The 25,613-nt window shown below is 40.8% G+C and overlaps 1 protein-coding gene across 3 annotated transcripts in view; it reads left to right on the forward strand.

Moving 5' to 3' along the window:
* The window catches only part of LYPD6 (LY6/PLAUR domain containing 6), a 141,942-nt gene that overhangs the window by 83,245 nt on the left and 33,084 nt on the right, over positions 1-25,613 (forward strand). For all 3 annotated transcript variants that reach the window (XM_054479039.2, XM_054479040.2, XM_063647462.1), the window contains one exon: positions 22,634-22,822. In XM_054479039.2, the coding sequence (XP_054335014.1) occupies positions 22,705-22,822 (118 nt within the window). In that variant the 5' untranslated portion in view covers positions 22,634-22,704. The remainder of the gene's footprint in view (positions 1-22,633; positions 22,823-25,613) is intronic.

Genomic DNA, 25,613 nt, shown 5'->3' on the forward strand with positions numbered 1-25,613 from the left:
GAGTTCTCCATATCCCTAATTATCACCTTGGTGGGTCTTGCTGGCTTACTTAATGATGTGACCCAAATCCTCTTTCCTGGGGGAATGAAACCTTTGTAGTCATGCCCTTCAGAGGCTGGGATTGCTGCATGTGTCTGTTCAGTTACAGTGGGGTAAGGGAATATCAGGAGGCACCTACATGGGTTGCCTCAGTTTCGTATGTATTCCTCTCTGCCTTACCTGGGTAAAGACAGCCCTTCCTCTTCCTGCCAGTTAGGGTCAGTTATCTCTGCCAGTTGGTCCCCGGACAGAAAGAATCCAGGGTGCCCTCGTGGCAGCTATAACTGTAGTTCAGTGGGACCCTTGCTAAGTTCTTTGGCAGGAGGGTAAGGAGACCAGGACCTCCCACCTTACAAAGCCCGGAGTTTTGTGAAGGAGAATCATAGAATCCCCTGGTGAGTTATCAGGAGTGTTAATAAGTGGGGCTACTCCTGTTCTTGGTTTTGGGGCCCATGCCATCTTCCTATTCGAGACATAGCACCCTGTGGAGGACTCTGATGCAGTGCGTATGCTGCATCCTGAAGGACAGCACCACATCCTTTCAGAAGATCGCCTCCTAGCTGGTGCTTCAGCTGCACATTTAGAAGGCAGTTCTAGTGTTCTGTGAGGCCTGCTGCTTATGAGTGGTGTGGTATGTGATACAACACTGGATTCCATGGTCTTGGGCCCAATCTTGCATCTCTTTTCTGTGACAGCATGGGAAGATGTTATGCTGTGCAGGATCTCGTGCCTATGGACCAGGCAGTCCACAATCCCCCAGGTAGCAATGCTGGCTGGGGCTCTGCTGGGTGTGAGTCCCTTTATGACTGGGCATGCCCAATAGAACTCAGCTCATGATGGGTAGTTCCAGATTCAGGATCACTCATTATCACATGGGCAACACTCCACTGTTAGCAAGAATCAGTAACATGCCAAGGGCAGTTTCTTAAAAGGGCTTTACTCTTCTACTGCAGATGACATGGACTTGCTCCAGAATCCCAAGGCCTATTTGATGATTCTCCCACTGGGGCTCACCATAAGCTCTATACTGCCTTGTATATACTGATAAAGCATTTAGACTTTATCCTGTGAGCAGTGGGGAACCACTGACAGTTTCTAACTGTGGAGCTATATTATTAGATCTTTTAGAAAACTGTAATACAGAATGTTTGGAAAGAAAAGAAGCAGTCAGACCAGCAAAAATTAAGGGGTCTGAACTAAAATTTAGGCCATAGGCATGGTGAAGAAAGGGGAAGTGATTTGAAGAGTATTTAGAAAGTAGGATCAGTAAAATGGGGAAATTGCATGTTGGGAGGGAAAAACTGTCTAGAACAATTCTGGGGTTTGGGGATCTGCAAAGTAACCAGAAAGGATTTCATGTGTTAAATTTTTGATGCTGCATTTTAGAGTAAAGAGTTCCCAAGGACTATACCACTAAAAGAAACTTGACCTGTGTTGAGCTATATTTAATCAGCTGGATTTTTAAGTGAATCCCAATATTAATTCATATTGGATTAATTTTTCTCTTCCAAAAAATACTGAGCTGGGATAAACCAGAAATATAATGAACCAGAATATCAATATTGTTTTCATCTGTTTTGTTTTCTTTGTAACACCAGAACCTAGAGTAGTACCTAATACATATTATACACAGTAAGTATTTATTAAATGAATGAATTTTCCCAACTAAACCATAATCCGAAATTTGTGATTCATTTTTGCCATGAGCATTGAGTTACTACTGGGAGATGTTGAACTTGCAGTGTAATAAATATTGGAGGAGAAATGCTTTGTTCACTCGTCTTGTGGTAAGCGGGACTGGTTGTATTAAATTACAGACAATTCGGATGTTTTCTGATTTTGCATGGGCTCGATCTCTATGGCCTGATCAAATCTTCACAGCAGGAAGGGACCAAGAGAGATCCTCTTTTTTCTCCTGTTGATTATAAGCCAAAGGGAACAAAGATTTCCAGACAATATGGAAATTCCTTTGTGACACAATTGTAGGGGAAGGGAAACCCCCACATTCTTACTGGTCCAACCAGTGCAAGCTGGGATTCGATCATTTCCTTTTTTTCCCTCATGTCTAGGAGTTTATTCTAAGAAAATAATGGGGCATAGACCATATAATGTAGTAGCAAGGACGTTGCTCACGCATTATCTAGAACATAAAAATTTGGAACTCTCTGAAATGAGTAATAATAAGAGGTTGAAATGGGGGACATGGCCCTTTAAAATAACCTACATTTTGATGTGTATTGATAAGATTTTATAGTTAAAGCAAACTGGGTTAAAGAGAAACCAACTTCTAACATATAGAAACACTTCTTTCCTCTAATTCTCTCAAGACCTTGCGCTATTTCTCAGATACCTGTCCACAGTTTTCCCATTGACTTTAATAGCTTGAGGAGAAGCTAGCAGATTCAGAGAAGGCCTAGAGCATTTGGCCAGTTGGCAAAGTGCGAGTACCCCAGAGCCCCAGGTTTCAATGTTTGCTTCCTTCTCTTCACCCTTCTTCAGCACCCAGCTTTCACATGCTTGCTTTATACTTCTTAAAACCGAAATGACCACTTTCCCCTACAGTGACACATTCTTAGCATGTCCAGGATACATTGAGCAAGCCAGCCTCTTTCACCTTATCTTCTAACTGGCTTTTGTTCACCTTATCTTCTAACTGGCTGAAGACTTTTAAAACCTGGCATGTGAAACCAGGCTGCTTCAATTCAAATTTTGAGTCTGCCACTTTCTATAATACAATTATAGGTGACAATTGATCTTCCTTAGCTTACTCATCTGCAAAAACTGGGATTAAGATAATAACCTACCTCAGAGGGTAATTGACGGAGTCAAATGTAAAGCATGGAATGATTCTTTTCAAATAATCTATCATTTTCAGCCATCAGCTACAAAAGAAAGGTGAGGTGTAGTGTTTCTTTGTAGTACTTCTGCAGGTATGATGGCTGGTCTATTTCATTTCCTTTCGATCCCCTTTTACTGGGCTCTAATGATCAGGCCTAGAGTATCTCCCCTAGAAGCAGCTGTGTTATATTTTCTTATTTAATTAACGTTGATGTGTTGGTATTTCACTGGGTAATACTCATTCTTCTTCACCCTAGTCCTAATTGGTTCTGAGGTCACAGCTTTAAGTGATTGGATTTTATTCATTTATCATTAATTAAGAACTCTACTGTCCAGTACTGTAGCCACTGGCCACATGTGACTATTTAACTTAAATTTCAGTTAAATACAATTAAATTCAGTGCCTCAGTCACACATTTCAGTTGTGGCTAGTGGCTCCCAAATTGGACAGCACTGACATAGAACATTTCTGTCATTACAGAAAGTCTTATTGGACAGCTGACTTAGACGCTTTCTTTTGCTGCGCTTGTTATAGAGAATCACTGTAGCATTTATCCTCACTACCTGCGTGCTCTCGTGCACAGACAAGCTGTTAGAAAGCTTCAGATCCCTATAAGCATAAAAACAGGAATTAGAACAACCAGTTATCTCATATCAAATGCCGATCCTTCAAAGACTTTTGATCAAATTCCTTTGCCTCTTGTGGGATAATTCTCTACAACATGTGCTCAGGGTGTGTGTGTGTGTGTGTGTGTGTGTGTGTGTGTGTGTGTGTGTGTGTGTGTGTTTCTTTCTGCTCATAAGGAAAAAGACCTTGCAGGATACAGTGTAACTACAGAAATTGTATGGTTTTGATATTGGAACTATGTTATTCTACGTTACAGAGTGAAATCAGAATGAATGTATCATTACCTTTCCTGTTGATTCCTGACTACATTACTTGTATTTATTCCTTTTGCCTTAATCCCAGGCCTGCCGGCTTTTCTGCTATGAATAACATCAGAACAAGTGACTAGAAAGAGAAGCCAGAAAGTGTGCCACCTTTAGAGAGGGGTCATGTAATCAAGGCTTAGTTCTCACAAGCATAGTTACTCACAGTCCAGATGTCAGGGCGGGGGTCCCAGTGAGCTGAAGGCATCTCAGTGTGACACTGCAAACGAGGACATTGAACTGCAGGGAAGTTTTATTGCTCAAGTTCACCCTGCTCTTTGTAGCAGAGCAGGAGTCAAAGTTCAAGTATGCAGTCTGCAAAAGCTGTTCTTTTCTGGTCGCTCCATGCTGCCTCTGAAAATGTTGGTGTCTGTGTGTGTTTCATTTCTCAAAATCTGACCCGTCCCGCTGGCTACCTTTAGAGTAATGGGTGTGAGTGTATGTTCGTCCCTGGAGAGGCCTCAAGACATTTTCTCTTTTGTTGTCATAAAAATCGAGTGTGCTTGGCTGGAAAGGTAGAGTGTACTTCACCTGGAGTATTTCAAGGGTAACACCAGACAACCACTTCCATCAAGAGGGTGAAAAACACTTCAGGGAAGTTACTGCCAAAGAAGTGAAGAGAATCCCATTAGGTTTAGGGCTTGGCATTGTAGAAACCAGGAAAGATGCCGTGGTAGTTTCATAGGTGAGGGCCTGCCTACTTCCTTTCCCCAAAGACTTGGAAGACCCACAGGCAGTATAGAGAGAGGAGACCTGGTGGAATACATCATACTCTGATTATGCGGGACTGCTAAGAGCCCCTTAACTGAGCCGTGTGGAGAACTTCTCAGTGCTGTTTGCTGCAGCCTGTGGAATAACAGAACACATTTCGGGCTGTTTCTTCCCGCTGGCAACTCTGCAGAAGCATTATAAGGTTTCCCAAACTGTGTTGCAAATTAGAATCACCTGGAGGATTCTTAAAATCCCAGTATCAAGGTTGCATCCCATAGCAGTGAAATGGTAATGGGTGAGAGCCATCATCAGGAGTTTTTCAGGATCCCCAGGGGATTCCAATGTGCAGCAAATTTGGAAACCTTGGCCCTTTTTGATACCCTCTTTCTTTCATCTCCCTCTCTCCTTTCATCATCCTTTCCCCCTCCTCTTCCCCTTTGCAGGTTTTCCCATAACTGTTGTTCCCTACTATGGGCCAGCACTTGTCTTCCTGGGATGTACCAGGGAAGCCCTCTTTCTGCCCCACCCTGAAACAACAGGAAAATAAGCAAAACCAAAAAGAAACCAAGGCAAGGTGGTCTTCAGTGGTCCTATCCCTCCAGCAGAAGACACTGTTCAGGGTCTCCGTGTCCTTATAGTTCACACGGACTGCCCCAAACTTTTATCTGGGTCTGTTTCTCCATCACCTCATCCCCAGGATGCTTTATTGCTCCCAGGTCTCAGGCACCTGCCAGCTTTTTAGATTTAAAAATGTGTGTTTTGGGGTTGGATATGGTGGCTCATGCCTGCAATCCCAGCACTTTGGGAGGCCAAGGTGGGCAGATCACTTGAAGTCAGGAGTTTGAGACCAGCCTGGCCAACAACCCCGTCTCTACTAAAAATACAAAACATTAGCCCGGCCTGGTGGTGCATGCCTGTAATCCCAGCTACTTGGGAGGCCGAGACAAGAGAATTACTTGAACTTGGGAGACAGAAGTTGCAGTGAGCTGAGATCATACCACTGCACTCCAGCCTGGGTGACACAGCAAGACTCCATCTCAAAAAAAAAAAAAAAAAAAAGTGCATTTTTATTTCTTGATGTCCCAGTTTCTGTATGTGTAAAATGGAGTAATAATAATTACCCCTACTACACTGAGTGTTGTGGGGATTACAGAAAGCACCTATGGAAGCACCTTGCACATACTAGGTTGAGCCATATGAAGTTGCTCTTTTTGTAGGTCGAAAATGATGGAATAGTGGCAATCTTATACTATTCAGTCCTATAGTAAGTGCTCAATAAATGTTAATTGTTGCTGTTATTTTCCATGTAACCAATGTATTTTATTTGAATATAATATTTATATTTGGCAATTTTTATTTAGTTTTAAAGCCATATATGGGCTTTAAAGCTTAATCTCAGTTTTCTGTCTGTATTCATAAGTAGTATCATAATTAACATTCATTAGTTAATGGAGTGGGAGAGGTTCTGTCTGTGAAACTGTTTTCTCCTTTTATAGGAGAAAACACTTTTCAAATTTGAGAAAGTCTGCCCCAGACCTTCCCTAACTAATTTGCCTCACTTCTGCCTGTGTTTTTATCCTCACCACAAGATGCTGATCTTAGCTTGGGATCAGGTAGAAAGTCTGACAGGTGACCCAGGCTTTTGACTTCTTATAATAGAGCTTGGCATGCCATGGCGCCTTTTGGAAGACCTTTCAAAGTTCCTTTCTGAATGGAAAGCAAACGTTCCTGGGCAGTGTCTTGACCCAGATAAGTAACCAGGTGCCTGCTTCGCCTACTGTGAGCTGATTTTAAGGACTATATTAGCTAGCAAGCATGTGCTAGCATTGTTCAAAGTGTACTATCTCCATTAAACCTCCTAAGAGCCCTGTAAAGTAGAGGTTTTAATTTCCCTATTTTGCAATTGAGGAAACTAAGGCACAGAGAGGTTAAGCAACCTTCCCAGTAGCAGTCAGCATGCTAGGCTGAGCTGGCCCACCCCAGAGCCTGTGCTCCTGGACTGTACCACACTGCTTTTGATGCATTACCTATTCTCCCTCACAGTAAGCCTAGCAAGTGGGTAATGGTGCCTGGGGTCTCTCTGCTCTGGAGCCCAGCACTTCATGTCCTTGCTGTAGTGGTTCCTGGTCAGCCTGCTTGTGGCTGTTGGGTGTGGCTGCCCTATTATCCTTAGAGGCTCTCCTTTCCAAGGCCAGGACTCTGCCCTGTTTAGGGTGATGAGATGAAATGGTTTCTTGGAGCCTTCGTAGAATAGGTAAAAAACACGGTATCTGCTGCTGGAGCCTTCTGTTGACTATACTTACCTTGGGACCCCCAACACCCTCTCCCCTTTGAGTGTTCCAGGGCGGTGCTGGAGGAGGCTCAGAGACAGTGGGGTTATTCAGTGGGCTAATAGTTTTCTCCAGCTGTAACTCCACTTCCCCAATTTTGAGAAGGCCTTTGTTAGTGTGGCATCTTTCCCTCTTTGTTTCTTTCCATGAAAGTAGAATGACAGCATGTATTCTTACTTATTAATCCTTTCTCAGAGAAAAGAATATTATTATTAATCATAAAAATTGTTATTGCATTATTCTGGTCAGGGGTGATGGATCCAGGTTTTTAGAGAGTAGGGCCCTCCTTAAGGAAAAAAACACACAATTACAACCATAAAATGAGGAGCAGGGTCTTGTCGGGTTCATGCAGTCAGGTACCCTGAAGCTTAGACTCCACTAAACTGTACAATACATCCACCTCTAGCAATGGTGCTTGTGAATTTTTTCTTTTATTTTTTTATGCAGTATCTATTTATTTTTATTTTATTTCATTTTTTAGGGATGTCACTCTGTTGCCCGGGCTGGAGTGCAGTGGCTCCATCATAGCTCATTGCATCCTTGAGCTCCTGGGCTGAACAGGTGCTCTTGCCTCAGCCTCCTGAGTAGCTGGGATTAGTATTTTTTAGATTATATATATTTATGGTATTCAACGTGATGTTTTGAAATATGTGTACATTGTGAAATGATTAAATCAGGCTAATTAACTTATCAGTCACTTCACATACTTAAGATTTTTTAGTGATGAGAGCATTTAAGAACTATTCTCTTAGCAATTTTCAAGTATATGCCACACTGTTATTAACTCTAGTCACCATGCTGTACAACAGATCCCCAGAACTTATTCCTCTTATCTCACTGACATTTTATACCCTCTGACCAACATCTCCCATCTGCCTGTCTTCGCCCCCATCAGCTCCTGACAAGCACCATTCTACTCTTCCTCTGTGAGTTCAACTTTTTTAGGTCCTACATATAGTGAGATCATAGAATACAATGTTTGTCTTTCTGTGCCTGGCTTATTTCACTTAGCATAATGTCCTCTAGGTTCATCCATGTTGCTGCAATTGAATTTTAACAGCTTTTTCTCTAAACCCTTTTATTTCCAGTGCCCAATAATCAAATAAGTATACCACTTGTATACTTATGAACATAGAGGTTTATCTGATCTTTATAAAATGTAATGGATCCTGAGCTGGGTTGGCACTTGGAGGCAACACTAAGACAGATAACCACCTGCCCCCACAGGGCAAGGAGGTACAAGGTGACCTCATATTTAGCTGGAGGATCAGCTGGACTGCCCTGCCCACCTCCCAGCCTCTGCCTTCCTCTCTCATCAGCACCGTGGGGGTAGCTGTATCTCAGGTGGGATGTGGAGGTCAAGGAATTAGATTGGCCTGAAGCATTCAATAAAGGAAGGTTCTCTTAAAGTAAGCTTCTGGGTTATTTGAATTTTAAAAGAAAACATTTGTGAACCTTAAATACATTTCCAGTTCGTGATGATATCAGGCTGCATGATGAAGGGGGGAAATTTTGATAGGTGGGATGCAGATTTGGGGTAGATTTTAACCACCCTGTACATTGCAAAATGAGACAATTGCCTACTTTCTCTGTTGAAGTTAAGCAAGGTTTAGAGTTGCCGTGTTTCTGCTGACTGTGACATGGCACGCTAGGCTGAAAAGTGTCCTAGCCAGGGTGGCAGGAAAACGAGGCTGCCCTTGAAGCTCTAATTGTTTGCCAGCTTTTTTCTGTGGATAGATACCTGAAATACTCTGTGCCTCAATTCCTTCATGTATAAAATAACACACTTTGAATAGGACATTGGTTCCGCAAACTACTCCTCAGAAAACTAGACTAGTTAATAGATGTTCATTAAAAAATAAGCTCTCTGCTGGGCCGGGGGGTGGGAGTTGTCGCTGTTCAAATAAGTGTGGGGAAAATGCTGACTTAAGCAAAACCGAAAAGATTTCTTCACGGCAGCACATTTCAGAGCCTTTAATACGCTCATGTGTATTCTGACTCTTAATGCACAGTATTTCCCATGGATGCCTCTGAGTAAGCTTGATTTGGGAGATGTGGGACAGAACCCTTTGCTGGTCCAGTCCAGCCCTGATAAAGTATTACTCAAAGACATGAAGATTTTCCCGAAAGATGCCATCGTCTCAAGATGGCTTTATCTTCTCACCCTCCTCGCCAGAAACACCCCAAATTCTTTTCTTCCTCCAAGTTCCTGTAGCATGCGTACACATGTCAATATGCGCGCGCACACACACACACACACACACACACACACACACATCTTTTATAAAAGCAGTTATTACGATTATTTCTATATCAAATCAACAAATCAACAAATCTGCTATCAGAGACCTCCTATGTCATAGGGGTTGGGGACCTAAGGATAAATCAGATGATGTCCATAAAATTTATGCCCTTAAGGAGCTCAATATTTAGTAAAAAGTATGTCATCTTAACAGTTCTACTACATGTTGGCAATCATAATAACTAATGAAAGCTATATGTGATATATTAATTCATATCATGTCCCTACAGCATAGAAGCTATCAGTCTCATTTTAGAGATGAGGAAAGAAAAAGTAACCTGTCCAAGGTCATAATCCTAATAAGTGGCAAAGCTGGGACTTGAGCCCAAATCTGTCAAAATACAAAGCCCATTGTCCTTATGAAGTAAGGCCTGTAGCCACCTTAGGTAGGTAGAGGCCAAAACAGGAGCAGAGAAGGTGGTTCCTAATTGATCTGGTGTGAGGAGAGGGGATGGGAGGCTTTCTAAAGGAAGTGAACTGATCCTTCAGTAGTGAATTGAAGGAAACCAAGGATGACAGCAGGAGCCAAGGCACTGAATGAGAAGTAGCGTGGTGCACTAGACACCTATTCATAGTGGCGCTGTCAACTGAGCTGAAATGTCAAGGGGCAAGTGGTAGGCAGGCACCAGATCATGGGGAGACTGGTAGACTTCCCCTTCTACCCAGAACCGATGCTTCTCATTGCTGCTGGAGCTCCCACTTTACTTCCTCCCCAAAGGTTCGTCTTAGGGTTGTTTTGAAGACAGAATTGGGCCCTAGTTGCCAGTCTGGTTGGAGACCGGAAAGCTTCAATGGGATCACCTTGGATCAGGGAGTCCAGGGCATTCCACAGCTCGCGCCTGCCCCTCAGGTTGTGTGTCATCCCTGTCTCTCTCCATTTTTTTCTTTCCTTTTTTCTTCCAGATAAGCTTCTCTAGTTGGAAGGAAGGATTATGGATGTCTTATTGGTTTTCATGGGTAATGCCTGTGTAGGGTTGATGCAGTCATGTCACCTGGCTTCTCTTCCTACGTCTCACATGTATGTGGCCTTGGTTCTAAGGATGGCACATCAACATCACACCATGCTCACTATTCACTAAGTGACTGAAACCAGCATTTCCTCACATGCTCTTAGCAGCCTTTGTGGGGACTTTTATTTTAAGAATAACTTTAATGATTTTACTAAGAGAGCTCAAGAATCTGAGTATTATGCTAGAACTATTAACAATAATGTATATAATAGATAATGTTATCTATGCCTGCCTTGTAGAGCATGATGAGTGGGTGAATGAGTGAACATGTAAAATAGAACACAAGGAGGACAATTTTCTTATCCATAGGAGGCTACTCAGTACTTTTTTCTCTAAGAAAGAAATTAATTTAGATGCCAAAACAAAAATGTTGTATTATGAAGGATGGCCCTCTTTTACTAATAACCCCTGTATCCTTTTCTGCCTGAATGAATGCTATGTAAAATCTTATTATATTCTGCTTTGCTACAATAATACACTTCTTAAATTATCATTATTTATAGGGACTTATAAATGAAGATGGTGCATTAAAAGGAAGAATTCCTGCCTCAGTGATGCAGAGTTGGGAGCTTATTTAATACATTTTTTTGCCTTCAAATGCAGGATGAGGAAATCCTTCTTTCCTCTAAATACGTGTGCTAATTAGTTAAATGTGTTTGAAAAGTCAAATTATAGTTTAGGTTGATTTAGCCAATCTTATACCCTTTCACAAAAATAAAACTGTGATGGTCTTTGAGCTACCAGGAGACATACTGTGTGTAGCTGAAGGTATTGATCACAGATTTGGAGGATATGTACGCACATAGATTTGTTTTTAAAACATATTCATTATCAAGTGAGAAATATTGGTTAAGATTTAGAAGTTGGCTGCTAATTAACCCAGTGGTTTGCAAATAGTGGTTTAGCCATAGGGTTTTTACCTAAGCCATTGTTTTGTTGTTGGCTGTTTGATTTTTTTTTTTTTTTCCTACAAGAAAAGAGAGCACAGGCTGGCTCTTCTCTGCTGTAAGAAATTCTGGAAGGACTCTCCACACTTACCAGATTAGTAATTACAGCTCTTTCTTGAACTTAAATTATTTCAAAGGCCAAATGGAAACAACTCTCAAGATTTTTTGACAAACATTTGGTCAGGGTTCTTGGAACCATGGGAAAAACCCTACTCCATGCCAGGTAGGACATAAGATTCAGCATGAGTTGGTTCTTCCCAGTCTTGAGTGGGAATCAAGATGAGGCTAAGTGCTTGTTAATGGTTGAAGGTGAGCCATATTCTTCACGTTCTCTAACCCCTTCTTGACAGCTAGCTACAAGGGCAGATGGTTTAGGCTTTGTGGTAAGGAGGAGAATTTGTGTAGAGAGAAAGGGCATGATTTGTAAATTATGGTGGGAGGGAGAATTCTGGCTTCCTCCTGTCCCCAGAATCCATGGGACTTGGAAGAGTGAGTACTCACTACTGGAAATAGCTCAAAAGGAAGCAGCAGTTTTTTGCTGTGAGCTGGGCTTCTGTCAACACAAAGCAATGGAAGAAACATTTCATGAAGAGGTTAAAGATTTCAGAGTGGTTTGTTTACATTTGGCTTTCAGACAATGTGGTGAGGGGTGTCAGGTGGTGAGCAGGGCAGTGCCAAAGACATTGGGTGGGGTGGGAGAATGAACTGATCTCAAAGTCTCAAACAGAATCTTCATGCCAGCCCTCTAAAATGATGACAGAGTGGCCCAAAACACCTTTCAGTGGGCATTTCCAATAAAACTCAGTTCAAATAGTGCAGAATATCTCCACGGGTGCATGGCAGGCAGCATGTGCTTTATAACTGATTACTAGTACTTCTTGTTTCTGAAGATTTGGAAACATGAATAAAAGAAAGGTAAATACATCACTCCAAATACAGAAATGACTACCTCTGTATAGTGCCAAGATAACTCTTTTTTTGATTAAAGGATATAAAGCATATGCCTAATAATCTAATGTTAGATTTGGAACCAGGTTATTTTGAATATAAGAACAGACCTGGCTGCAATTTAGTTCACTTAGAAATATTATATTGTTTCTGAGTACATTTTATACTTCTGCATTTTTGGAATATCTCTAGGGTAAAAATTCCTGGAAAAAATAAAATGAAAAATGGCATTCTGAAACATAAGAAGAGTTTAATAAAAGACACTAAAGGCAAAAATTTTTTCAGACCACCACCCCCTCCCAATAAATAAAAAATGACAGGCTGTAACTGAAATGTACCTAGTGTTCCATTCCTGCCTGGGAGTTCCTTGACTCCTTTCCCTTCTGGCTGTTTGCACTTGAAAATGCCTTCTTGTCGGTTCTCAAGAACCTTCAGATTGATGGAGAAAGCAAACAAGCGTACAGCCAACAAGCTGAATAGCTCCTAGAATAAATACATCCTTTAGAATTGTGAATACAGTCATGCACCGCATAATGACATTTTGGTCAACAGTGGACTGCATATCCAACAGTAATCCCATAAGATTATAATGGCTATACTCAATAGCCTAGGTGTATAGTAGGCTATACCATCTAGGCTTGTATAAGTACACTCTATGATGTTCACACAACACCAAAATCACCTAACAATGCATTTCTCAGAGCGTATCCTCGTTGTTAAATGATGTATGATTGTGTGTTACTAGACATACACAACAAGACATCATTTGCCCTTCAGGAATTGAAGTATTTTGATGCAATTGAACTTTAAATCAAACTGGGGAAGACAGCTTTTCCCTGTAACTCTAGCCTTGCCAAAGGGCTCCAGAAAGAGAAATGAACTTTTTTAAAAAACATTGATTTTTATGCAAATAGATTCGCAGTTAAGATTGGGTATGTGTGAATAACTTTCTCCGTCTAGGTGTAGAATAAAGTATCTGTCTGTGAAGTCCAAGAGAGATCATCTCTGGCTAGTTCTCTATTATTGACATTTTTAAAACCACCTTTAACCTTTAGTTGATAAGCCTTAAAGAAATATTAATGTAAAAAGCATATTTTTTACAAAACATACAAAACAAAACATACAAAACAAAACTTAAGCTATTGGCTGGATCCTTTTGGAGGACTTTTTTGGAGCCAGAGTTCCTTGGCTGCAAGGGACAGAATGCCAGCTCAAACTAGCTTGGGCAAAGGGAGATTTATTGGATGGATATTAAGGCTTCTATAATAATTAAGGGAAGAGTTAAAAATTGGCAAAAAATGCAAGGGTTGAACACAGTTGGGGCTTTTTTGACTCTCTCTCATCACCGTTTCTCTTAGCCAGCAAGTTTCATTCTCTTCTTCCTCCTCCATGATGGGAGGAACATGGCATACATGTGTTCCTGCGTGTCACACCTTGGGGGCTCCTGTACCAGAGAAGACTGGTTTATTTTTCCATTCTCACTTGAAAAATATTCGGGAATACTTCTAATTGGCCAGACTTGGTGAAAATGTCCAACACTGACCCAAATAACAGTAGCCAGTAGGCTGGGCCATGTAAGAACGTGAAAATCTTCAATAGTAACACATGATTGGTGTTAGCAGAAGACCCATTCCCATAAGAAGGGGGAAGTATAGAGCAGAATGCATTGCAAATGCCCCCTAGAACTTTTGTTTTATTGTTTCAATCTTATATTTTGATTTGAAAAGTTGTAATGGAGTGGTATTCAATTTTTAGAGAAGAAAATAGGTAACGTTCCTACTTGTCAATAGGTAACATGTCAATAAAGAACACTGCTTTCTTCTGGTATTTGCAGAAATATTCACCAGAGCAACCTTTAGCTTCATTTTGCATGCCTCGGCTAATGAGGTTATTCAAACTCTGTGTTGTTGTTGTAGTGGTCATCTGCGGTTTCGCTCTCCCAGCTTCTAGTCAGTCCTTCTGCTTCAGCTTGAAACACCTAGGTTTTCCTGTGGGAAACCAATACCTCCCACACTCTCATACCTTGTGATTTCAATAAAAATGACACTTTCGCTCTTGTTTCAGCTACATGCTAGTGACGCAGCCCTGGGCAAGTGGAATGGCACATTCCTCTGGCCAATTCTTGGTCCAGAGATGGACCTCCCTCCTTTCTTAGAGCTTTTCTTGAAACATTTTGAAAAGAGACTTCTGGAGAATGCCTTTGGAACTGCTGGTGGCTGTAGTTTGGGAGGACCTGATGAGAATAAAAGTAAAAGAGGGGGCAGAGCAAAGTTGAGGGATGAAAATTTCTGAAAACAAGGTTAAAAGTCCAGCCATGTCTAAACTGGATGGTTAGGTGAGACAGTAAAATGCTTCCCCTTCCTTCCCAGTTGCAGTTTTAGTTACAGCCTATTTGATTGGGATTTCTGTACCTTACAACCAGTGTGTTCTTAAAAATGCAATTATCTTCGTGAGCTGAACTGTAATTTCTAGTTAGCTCTTTAGCTCCACTTCCTTGTGTTTAGGTATCTGTAGCTGCTTTGAAAATCACCACAGACCTTAGTGGCTGGAAGGCAGTAACAATCATTTTATTTTCTCTCATGATTTCTGTGGGTCAGGAATGTAAGAAGGGCTAAGCTAGGCTTTTCTGGAAGTTTCTATGCTGTTGCAAGGTAACTGTGGCTATGGAATAGAAGGGAGGAGCTGGGATTGGAGCCCCTGGGGGTTGGCTGGGCAGCTCTCTTTTTTATGAAGTCTCAGTAGCTCCTTGTGGACTACTTAGGCTTCCTCATTGCATGGCAGCCTCAAGGTACTTAGGCTGCTTACATGGTGTCTCAGAGCTTCAACATAATTATTCCAGAGTACCAGGTGTAAATTGCATTATGCTCTATGACCTAGCTTTGGAAATCACATAGCATCATTTATACCACACTCTGGTCAACTAGTTAGTAAAGTTGGCCCAGAGTCAAAATGACAAGATGCAGACCTCACATCTCAATGGAGACATGTGAAAGAATTCTCAGTTTTATTTATTTATTTATTTATTTATTTATTTATTTATTTATTTGAGATGAAGTCTCACTCTGTCACCCAAGCTGGAGTGCATTGGCGTGATCTTGGCTCACTGCAACCTCGGGCTCCCGGGTTCAAGCAATTCTCCTGCCTCAGCCTCTGGAGTAGCTGGGATTACAGGTGCCCGCCACCATGCCCAGCTAATTTTTGTATTTTTAGTAGAGATGGGGTTTTACCATGTTGGCCAGACTGGTCTCAAACTCCTGACCTCAGTTGATCCTCCTGCCTCAGCCTCCCAAAGTGCTGGGATTACAGGCGTGAGCTGCCACACCTAGCCCCCAGACAAGTTTTTAAAGCAGGGCATATCTTGAGCAATTCCCAAATTGCAAGAAAGGTGCCTGTGGTCAGAATATATCATTTAAGGAGACTTAGCTTTCGAAAGACCTACCTTTAGTTTATACTTTTGGAAACTGTATTAACTTTTTCAGGCAACTAAGGTACCACCATATTAAAAATTAAATCAAGATTGATTGTGATCTTTGAGACTTCAGAATTCCATTCTGCTCTTGTATTAGGCATTTTTAAATTTCTGTTTGAATAGCATTGAAATATTTAGATTTGTATTTGTTTGCCACTTTATAATTGCTTATATACTGACTTAGTCCTGAGATTTTGTAATTTAGTACTTGGTTCTTAAGATAGCTTCCAAAGTGCTTAATTTTCATCTAGTGACCAGTTTAAGTGGAAGTATCTCATTTTATAGACTGTACATGAAATAGTAATTAGGGTGTAGACTTGTAAAACTTGACCTGGCTTATGGTCCAGCACTTTGCCCCTGACTGATTTAGAAATCCTCCTTTATATTGTCTAGTACCATCCACAGAGTGAAGGTTCGGAATGCAACTCTTCTCAACTTTCTCCCAAGTGGTGGAAGTCCAATAGATCATGAACTAATTTTTGTTTGTTTGTTTTGGAATGTAGCAAGTAATCCATTGGAATAAAACCAGCAGTTGAGTAACTCATGCAAAGGTAATTTAGAGCACAAATTAAATCTGTCAGAGCGGTATTAGATTTGCAAAAGCTCATAAATAACAAATGAAAGGTCACAGAGCTGTGAAAATGAGAGTGTACTTCTTCATAAAGAGAACCGTATTCAGGGACAGGATCCGCAGTGCATATTCAAATAGCAGCATCATAAAATGGAAACACAATGTCTTTTCTAAATGTCTAATACAGTACAAAGGCACTGCAGATTCTGTGGAAAAGCATCAAAGTCCCAGAAAAGACTTCATATCATCTGAACATGTCCAGCATCACATTTGTGAGGTTTGTGGATTAAAGCTCCATCAACTATTGAGAATCTGTGAGGAAAAGATACATCCCCTTAGCAGTGCTTGTATTTCAGTAGCTGTTAGGTTAATTGTGAATGCATGCCACTCATCTTTCATTTTTCAGTTCCTAGAAAATACTAATAGAGTGAGTGATGCTTCATGATTTACTGCAGGAATGTAAACAGTCGGTGATATGAATAAACAGTCCTGCCCATCCTGTTTTTCCCATGGAAAAGAGAGGTGGAAAATACAGTCTTGTCTGCTATAAAGTAGACAAGTTCTTTTACTGTGCATTGTGTGCATTTTTTTAGTCTTGTGTTGGTCGTGACTTTTATAAGGGAACAAAATCTATGTTTATAAAAAATAAGGTTTGGGCTCTATCAAAATTAAAAACTTTTGTAGATCAAAGGACTCCATCAAGAAAGTAAAAGACAACACAGAATGGGAGAGGATATTTGCAAACATTTATCTGAAAAGGATCTAGAATCCAGAATATAGAACTCTTACAACTCAAAAATAATTAGATAATATTCAGGCAAAATATTGGGCAAAGGATTTGAATAGACATCACTCCAAAGAAGATATACAAATGGCCAATAAGCACATGAAAAGATGTTCAACATCACTAGTTGCTTGGGAAATACAAGTCAAAACCAGTGTGAGATATACTTCACAGCCACTAGGATGGCTATAATTTTTTTAAAAAAGAAAGAAAAGAAAAGTGTTGGTGAGGATGTGGGGAAATTGGAACACATATATTGCTGATGAGAATGTAAAATGTTGCAGCTTCAGTGCAAAACTGGCAGTTCCTCCAAAAGTAAAACGTAAGACCACAAGACCCAGCAGTTCCACTCCTGCATATATACCCAAGAAAAACAGAATACGTATGTCCACACACAAACATGTACATGAATGTTAGCAGCAGTATTCTCAATAGTCAAACAGTGAAAATCACCCAATGTCTATCATCTGGTAATGGATAAACATAGTATGTTCATACAATAAAAGAAACGTCAGATTTCTGTGCCAGGTGCTTTCTTTCTGTTTCCTGATCAGAGGTCCGTCCACACTGGGTTATGGCCCTCCATTCTGGCTGCTGAAGTGTAGGGGAGGGAGGGAGTTCCTTGTGGAGTGAAGCTTGATCAATGGTGATCAAGCAGGAAGGAACCAGGTAGATGACTTCTCTCTTTCTCCTTCCACAGGCTACACCAAGGTGCAGGCCTTCCTCTTAATCTTCTACCGTTGTGGCGTCATTTGAGGTGGTGAGCAGCATAGTACCCTGTGAGCACATCGCCTCCTGTTTTCTAGATTTATTTCCATCTCTCTTTTCCCCCTTTTCCTCATTGTCTTAGGCTTGCATCTTCCAAGTAGTGTTAGGACACCAGGGAAGGGCATGGTAAGAGATGCGAAGAGAGAACATTCTGTTTCATATTGAATCTATTATTTTAGAAGACATATGACTATTTTGAGGTTATGTTCATTGGTTTTAGGTGAAAAGCTGACTGACTTGTGCATAAAAAGTAAGTCTGTCAAACTCATTCTTTGAAAAATGTTATTAAAAGTTTTTTCTCTATAAAATAATACATGCTCATTAAGATGTTTTGAACATGTAAGTGAATATTAAAACACTCCCTAAATCCTACATTATTTTGGTGTCTATCCTTTCAGTCCTTTTTCTAATTACACATAAACCTAGAAAAGACATACTCTTTTTTTTTCCAAAGAAGAAATGATTTCACAAGTAAAATGTATTGGGAGAATTAAAATTCAGCTACTTTAAGAATTTGGAAATTCAGCATTAAACACATGAAATTCATGGTTAAAAAATTATTTGAATCCCCCAAATTTGAAAACTTGTGCTAAACAAATCAGGCCTAATGAGTTCAGCTTGCTCTTTCCTATGATGAGTAGAGGTGGATCTCTTGTAATGAGTGAAATAGTTGCTTTAATTTCATCCGCGCTGATCCACCATCCTGTGCACACACAGGACGTGGCCTTGAAAGGTGATACAAGACAATGTGCTCCTGACCTCCATCAGCATCTTTTATACAAGTAAAATTTTTTTTTTTTGATATGGAGATATTGCCATACAGTCAGGAAAGCTGTGGGGGACTTGGTTTAGTTCCTGGCTGCAAAGCAGGAACTTTGATTGTTTTCTCATGAGGCATCCTGCTTGTTATGAGGCATAGCTTCAAGCAGCAATTGTAGTCATTTGGGGTTTTTGGCCATTTGGGTTTTTTAGCTTCTATGAGCAGAGTGCTGTACTCCAGTCCCTAGTTTGATGCTGTGAGCCTGGTTTTAGTTCCCTATCTCACATGAAAACATGTAAGACTATTCTCCACAGAGGCCAAGTTCCTGGTGCCACATCCCTGCTACTGGGTCCATTTCCCAGCAACCCTATGGCATTTTCCCCACATTGTATATGTACTCTGTGTCTGGTCTGTAAAAATATCCATCTCCTTTTTGACCTGAGCCTTGGCTTTTTGGTATTGTCCTTTAATATATCATTAGCATTAGTGTATAATTTTATCAGAAAGGATGTGGAATCATGATATATTGTGAAGATATCTCCCACCATTTCTTCTTCTTCTTATTATTATACTGTAAATTCTGGGATACATGGGTGGAACGTGCAGATTTGTTACATAGGTATACACGTGCCATGGTGGTTTGCTGCACCTATCAGCCCGTCATCTACGTTAGGCACTATGGAGGTACCATGATCACTCTTAGTTCTGCACATAGACATTTGCAAACCAATTAGATGATAAATAAGTGGTATGGTGGAGGGAGGGGGGAAGCATGTTTGACAATTTAAACACACTATTAAAGGCAACAAAACAAAAATGGAAAATGCTGCATAAGAGTACATGGAAGAGTAAGTTAAAAATTGAAGTGATGCCACATAGTTTTATAAGTCATTACTTTTTTCCAAAAAGTAACCAGAACAAAAGTTCTGCTATACTTAATCCTCATCAATTTAAACTTTGCCATGAGTTTGCTTCACTATTTACTTTACTATGAATATAATTTTTCATATTCTTGATATTGAGAATTTTTAACTATCCCTTCAAGACATTTCTCACTCCCATCTGCTCATATTTTTGGTCATAAAAGATGTAGTATACATGACTTCAAATTAAGTCTTTTTCTAGAGCATGGATCTGGATTTTTGTTTTTAGCAGATGTGATGATGTTTTTATCACTCATCTCTTATGGCAAAACAAAGGATGAGTTGACAAAGAAAGGGAGTGGAGGGCAGGAGGCCAACCCTGAGGTATTAGAATAGTCTGACATAAATGTTCCCGTCCGCTCCCACAGAAGCTCTCAGAGCCCTCTCTGTGGCCAGGGTCTGAGGCAGGGAAAGTAAGGATAATCACGGCAAGTTCCTGTCCTGAGGAGCTCATGGTCCTATAACCTGGGAAGGAGTTTACAGTACTCTGTGTCATCTCAGATCAATTATACTCTTTTAAAATTATGAAACATCATCATCACTGGGACATGTCGTGTGGGAGGAAATGTTACCTAAAAAACAAAACAATAAGAGAAAACATGCAGTGGGCTGAAATGTGTGCCCCCAAAATTCGTATGTTGAAGCCTAACCCCTGGTACCTTGGAATGTAACTATATTTGGAGATTGAGCCTTTAAGGAGGTAATTAAGGCTAACTGAGGCCATAAAGCTGAGACCCTAATCCAATCTGACTGTGTTCTTATGAGTAGAGGAAGTGACACCAGGACTATGCATGTAGGGCAAAGCCATCAGCAAGCCAAGAAGAGAGACCTCAGGAGACAGCAGCCTTGCTGACACCTTGATCTTGGACTTCCTAGCTTCCAGAACTGTGAGAAATCTCTGTTGTATAAGCCCCCCAGTCTATGGTATTTTGTTACGGCAGCCTGGGCTAACTCATACACCATGGCTTTACTATCTTAATTTTGTTTTTTCCTCTCCAGTCTTTTGTCTGTGCATTTGTTCACATTTATGTTTACAGTTACACACATAATGTTCATGCCATTTTGATCTCTGACTCTCAAACTGAGCCCTGCTACATACAGATTGGGAGGAGATGGGGGTGTTGGCCATGGTGCTGCCAGGTCTCCATGGGGTGCTGTGCAGACCTGTCCCAGAGGTGCAGCCTCACCTTACCAACCTCACCATGCTGGCAGAGAAAAGCCAGATGGATGTGGAAAGAACTGTTGCATTCATTCAAGATGAAGTGATGTTTGTCTCTGTCACTTGGCTGCTGACTTGCAAGGGAAAGATACTGGTGGATACTTGTTTTTTCATCATATTGTTCAACCAAGTGCCCAGCACAGTGCCTGGCAGTCACATTTATTAAGTGATTGAGTGGCCCATTCTCTTCCTGAATGCCAGGTTTGCTTGGGGAATTAAATTGTAAACAGAAGATGGCGTAGTGAGCATGAAATTAGCAAGGTTGGCATTATCAAGCTGTTACAAGCGATAAGAGAGCTCTACTCTGTTGTCTAACAATTTGCCAATTAAAAAAGAATAATCAGCACATCTGGAAGTAATTTAGCAAGTTATGCATTTTATGGTTTCAGCTATTTAAAAGAATATTTAAGAAAGTTATAATACTATTCACTTAATGTGGTCCCATTCTGTAATTTTGAACAATTGCTTGCACCCTATAAACAGTTGGGTCTATTTCTGGGCTCCTTAGAGTATTCTACTTTCTAAGTTCATTTTTACACTTTCTATCATTGTGTTTTGATTAATTTTGCTTTGTAGTATATTCTAGATCTGATTGGGTCATATTGATTTTCTCTACTGAGTTTCTGTTTCATAATGTATTTCCTTGCCTATGTATTTTTACAAAGTAATTATGCTATTTAAAAAATCTTGTTGAACATTTATATTAAACAAAATATCAAAACTGTTGGTTTTCAGCTAGGTTAAAATAAAATGAATAACCCTGACTCCTTGCAGAGCAATAGAGATAATGGTACTTGGAAAAGTAGTAGAACATGAGGAATAAGCTTTATAGGAAACCAAGAAGATAGCAAGAGAATAGCACCTATATAAAAATTAAGACAGATCTCTGCATTCCCAGTAAGCAGAGCAATTCAGGGTTATTACAGATTTGTCTTTTCCTTAATTTTGAGTGAAAAGGACAATCAGAATAAAGGACACAGTAGATAATAATCACTTAGTGCTATAGCGACAACACGATCTTATCAGTTTGGTTTTTTTTTTTGAGATGGAGTTTCACTCTTGTTGCCCAGGCTGGAGTGCAACGGCACAAAGTCAGCTCACTGCAACCTCTGCCTCCCAGGTTTAAGTGATTCTCCTGCCTCACCCTCCAGAGAGTAGCTGAGATTACAGGTGCCTGCCACCACACCCAACTAATTTTTTGTATTTTTAGTAGAGATAGGGTTTCACTATATTGGCCAGGCTGGTCTCGAACTCCCAACCTCAGGCCATCCACCCGCCTCAGCCTCCCAAAGTGCTGGGATTATAGGCATGAGCCACTGCGCCCATCCAATCCGTTTTTTAAATACACCTTAAGTCAGTCTTAAGAACACAGAATTGCCTAGTGTTTAAATATGCAGACTCCAATGCCACATTGCCTGGGTTGGAGTCAGATCTGCTACTTATTTGCTGAACCCCAGTTTACCCAAAATGGGTTAATAGTTATGCCTACCTCATAGGGTTGCTGGGAGAATAAATGGATTTACATAAAGGACTTCAGTAGTACCTGGCCAACAAATATTAGTTATGTTAAGGAGATTTTGTGTTACGGAGGCACTTTTTAATTTTGGAGAGGTCAGCTTTTCTGTATTTGTTTGTTTTCCTAAATCTGAAAGTCTGCCCTGTACAGGTTTGCATGGACACCGTGGCCCAGTGTGGCTGAACTCCCTATCTGACCTGCACCATTCTCAGGGAAATGCTTCTGAGCTTTTGCTCCTGACTTCTTTATCGTACTCTGGCAGCCATCCCCTAGCCTCCTGGCAAAAAGTAGCTGGATTTTGTTAAAATTCAGTCTCTCTTGATACCATCTCTGCTGGATATGAGAGGGGATGGCTACCAGTGGAGCCTTAGCAACCTGATTAAGACTAGATCTGGGCTGGAATGTTCTCAGTGCTCTAAAATTACTGTTGATAAAGTTTCTCTCCATATCTACCCACTTCCTTGTGCCCTGTTGCTCTCCATCCCATCTTACCAGCATGGGAGCTCAGCCAAGCCTCCTGTGGCTTTCTCCAGTCGATCACTGAGATGATTCTTTCTTCATTTTTCAGGTGCAAGTTCTCTCCTGTTGCCCTGAGTGCCCACTCCCAGGCCCTCTGTATGAGTGACACTTTGGTCTGCCATGGAACCTGGCCCTGCTCTGGCCTGGCTCCTGCTCCTGAGCCTGCTGGCGGATTGTCTGAAAGCTGCTCAGTCCCGAGACTTCACAGTGAAAGACATTATCTACCTCCACCCTTCAAGTAAGACTGTTCTCTTTGCTGCAGAAATATCACTTTATTTCAAATAAGAAGTGGTTCAAAAACTGGCCAGGAAAAGGCATCCTTCAGTATAGTGAAAACCTCCTGTGATTTAATTGGAGTGGTGCAGTAATTTACAAAAGATGTTTTATGCTTTACCCTCACCTTTTCACAAGAAGATTTTTGGTGGTGTTAAGGCAAATTATTGGGTTTGTTTTCTCTGTTTCCTACACAATCACTCTGATTCTGAACACTCTTCCCCTTGTACTCGTGCCAGTCCTAAGTCAGCTATTAAAGTGAACCACCATATCCCAGAAGGAGGATTGTTTGTAAAAGATCAATCCTTTATACGTAAGATAATAGCTGGTCTTCCTCTCTCTGCATCTAATTCTCAATTTCAGCGTAATTTCCTCCCACAACTTCCAATGCCCTGTGCCTCCTTTTGGTTGCCTATATTTAAGAATTATCTAGGGAATGCATAGTAACATAGATGCCCAGATCCCTGCCCTAGAGTTTCTGATTTGCATGTATCTCAGGCTGTACCTGTGGATTTTTGCTTTCAGCAAGAACTTCAACTACTTCTGCTGCAGATATTCTAAGGATCACACTTTAGGAAACAGCAGTTTGACTTCCTCTTTTGGTCTCTATCTTTGTATTTATTGTCTCTTTGTACGAATCCTCTTCTGTATTGCCCCTGTTGAGGTGAGAGCTGGTTGCATTGTGTATATTCTGACCTTCGGCTTTTGCCCCAAGGTGCATTACTCTTTTGAAATGCTCTACTTAACAAATATAGTTTGAGTGTCCACTGTGTGTCAAGGATTGTGATAGGCTTGAAAGCATAAAGGCAAATCAAACACAGTCCTTGCTTTTGAGGATCACATAGTCTACAAAGTGAAGGCAGCCATGTGGATTCCTTCAATCCACATGGTTGGAATATTTAATGTCTGCTTGTTCTGGGTTAGCTGAGAGGTGGTATGCAGAATGCCCCGGGGCTTGGAGTCCACCTGACCTAGGGTCAGCAACTAGCTCAGCTGCTTTGTGGCCTTTTGACTTAAATTCCCTATCATTGTGAAGATTAAATTAAAAATGTGTATGAAGCACTTAGCACTGCGTGTGAGACATAGGACATGCTCAATGTTAGGAGAATTCTTTGTGTTAATTTTGTCTTTTCTAAAGTGGTAAAGTAATATAATGCATACTCGGTAGCATTATTTTACGGAGCAGAAATAATATCTGTAAAACACTAGGCCTATACCACACCAGGCAATCAAATGGTTGTTTACATTATTGTTTTTGTTATCATTGGCTTAGTAAACTGGGGGTGCTGAGAATACACTGCTGCAGTGTTGTATAACTCCAATATACTTTTAATAGGCAGCAAATAATTTCTTTAGATTTCTATTGTGTCTGTACCCTCTTATCAGTGTAGTCTGGTGCCCACTGGTTAATCGTATGGAAGACTTACCTGGCTGCTTGTTTCGTGGGGCTTTTTATTTTAATAATATGCATGAAGAGAAGGTGCTTTAATATTTGTTCTGTTTTCTAGATTGCATTTTGCTGTTTTCTCCAAACAGGCATGCTACTTTATTAGACTTGGTGAATCAAAAACCTAGGTTTCTGTCTCTTAGGGTTGATTGCCAGAGTTTTCAGCTTCTGTATGATTCCTTCTCAACTTCAGTGACAGACTCAGTAGTAACTGGGCTGCAGAAAAGGTCCACACCGGACCTACACGGAGGCTGTGATTGTACACACAGAGTGGGAAGGAGAATTAAGGTGACTGGATTTAACAACATACACACCACTTCTACCTCAGTTAGTGTGGTGGGTCAGTGCCCTGTGTGTTGGGTCTCTGTTTGGAAATTCAATTTCAGAAGGAGGTCTTGAAGGCTGAGCCTTGCAAGCAGAGGGAAATCACTTCTGCTCTTGAAAAGTTGGTGAAAAAGTTCTGCTCATATGACCAATGTTAATTAAATAAAGCCATGGCCTGATTAGAAGAAACTCGCCATATGTAAAGAATTATTAGGGCTTCCTCTTCCCCTCACTGGCCTGAGGTGATCTGTAAAAATGGTTCACTATTCATTTGACCTGGAAAACCCAATCATGCAAATCAGGGTTCAAATCTTCATGTTCACTTTAAGAACACCTGTGAAACTGCCCAGACCATCAAGCGTATGTATGTACAAAAAGCCACTGAGTTGTCTGAAAGATGTCACTTTACAAAAATAACGTCTACCATTCTAACATTACAATGGTGGAGTTGGTAGGTGTGCCCAGGCCAAACAGTGAGGCTGAACACAGGACCAGTGGCCTGAAAAGAGTGCTGATTTTTTGCTGCACATGCTTTAAAACGCAGAGTCATGCTGTACTTAAGGGTTTAGATGTAGATTCCCTGGTCATTGAGCCTATCCAGGTGAACAAGGGATCCAAGATGCACGGCTGAACTTACTTAAAGAGCCATACATGAGCTCCCCGTGTCACGTCGAGATGACCCTTACTGAAAAGAATCAAATTGTTCCTAAACCAGAAGAGGGGGTTGCAGAGAAGAAAAAGATATCCCGGAAGAAACTGAAGAAACAAAAACGTATGACATGGGAATAAATGCAGCATAAAACAAATGCAAATAAAAGTAAAAGAAAAAAGAATTGGTGAGGTTTTCTGATATGACTCTGAGATATGGAAAAGGATAGAAGTTGTTCCTAAGTGAGATTATAAGTAGATGATTCACCAGCAGGTCAGGGTCCAAGTTCTCTTTAGAGTCTCCCTCCGTAACTTACGATGGGAATACTGTATAAAT

Source organism: Pongo pygmaeus, chromosome 11 (genome assembly GCF_028885625.2).
Source record: "Pongo pygmaeus isolate AG05252 chromosome 11, NHGRI_mPonPyg2-v2.0_pri, whole genome shotgun sequence".
Lineage (NCBI taxonomy): Eukaryota > Metazoa > Chordata > Mammalia > Primates > Hominidae > Pongo > Pongo pygmaeus.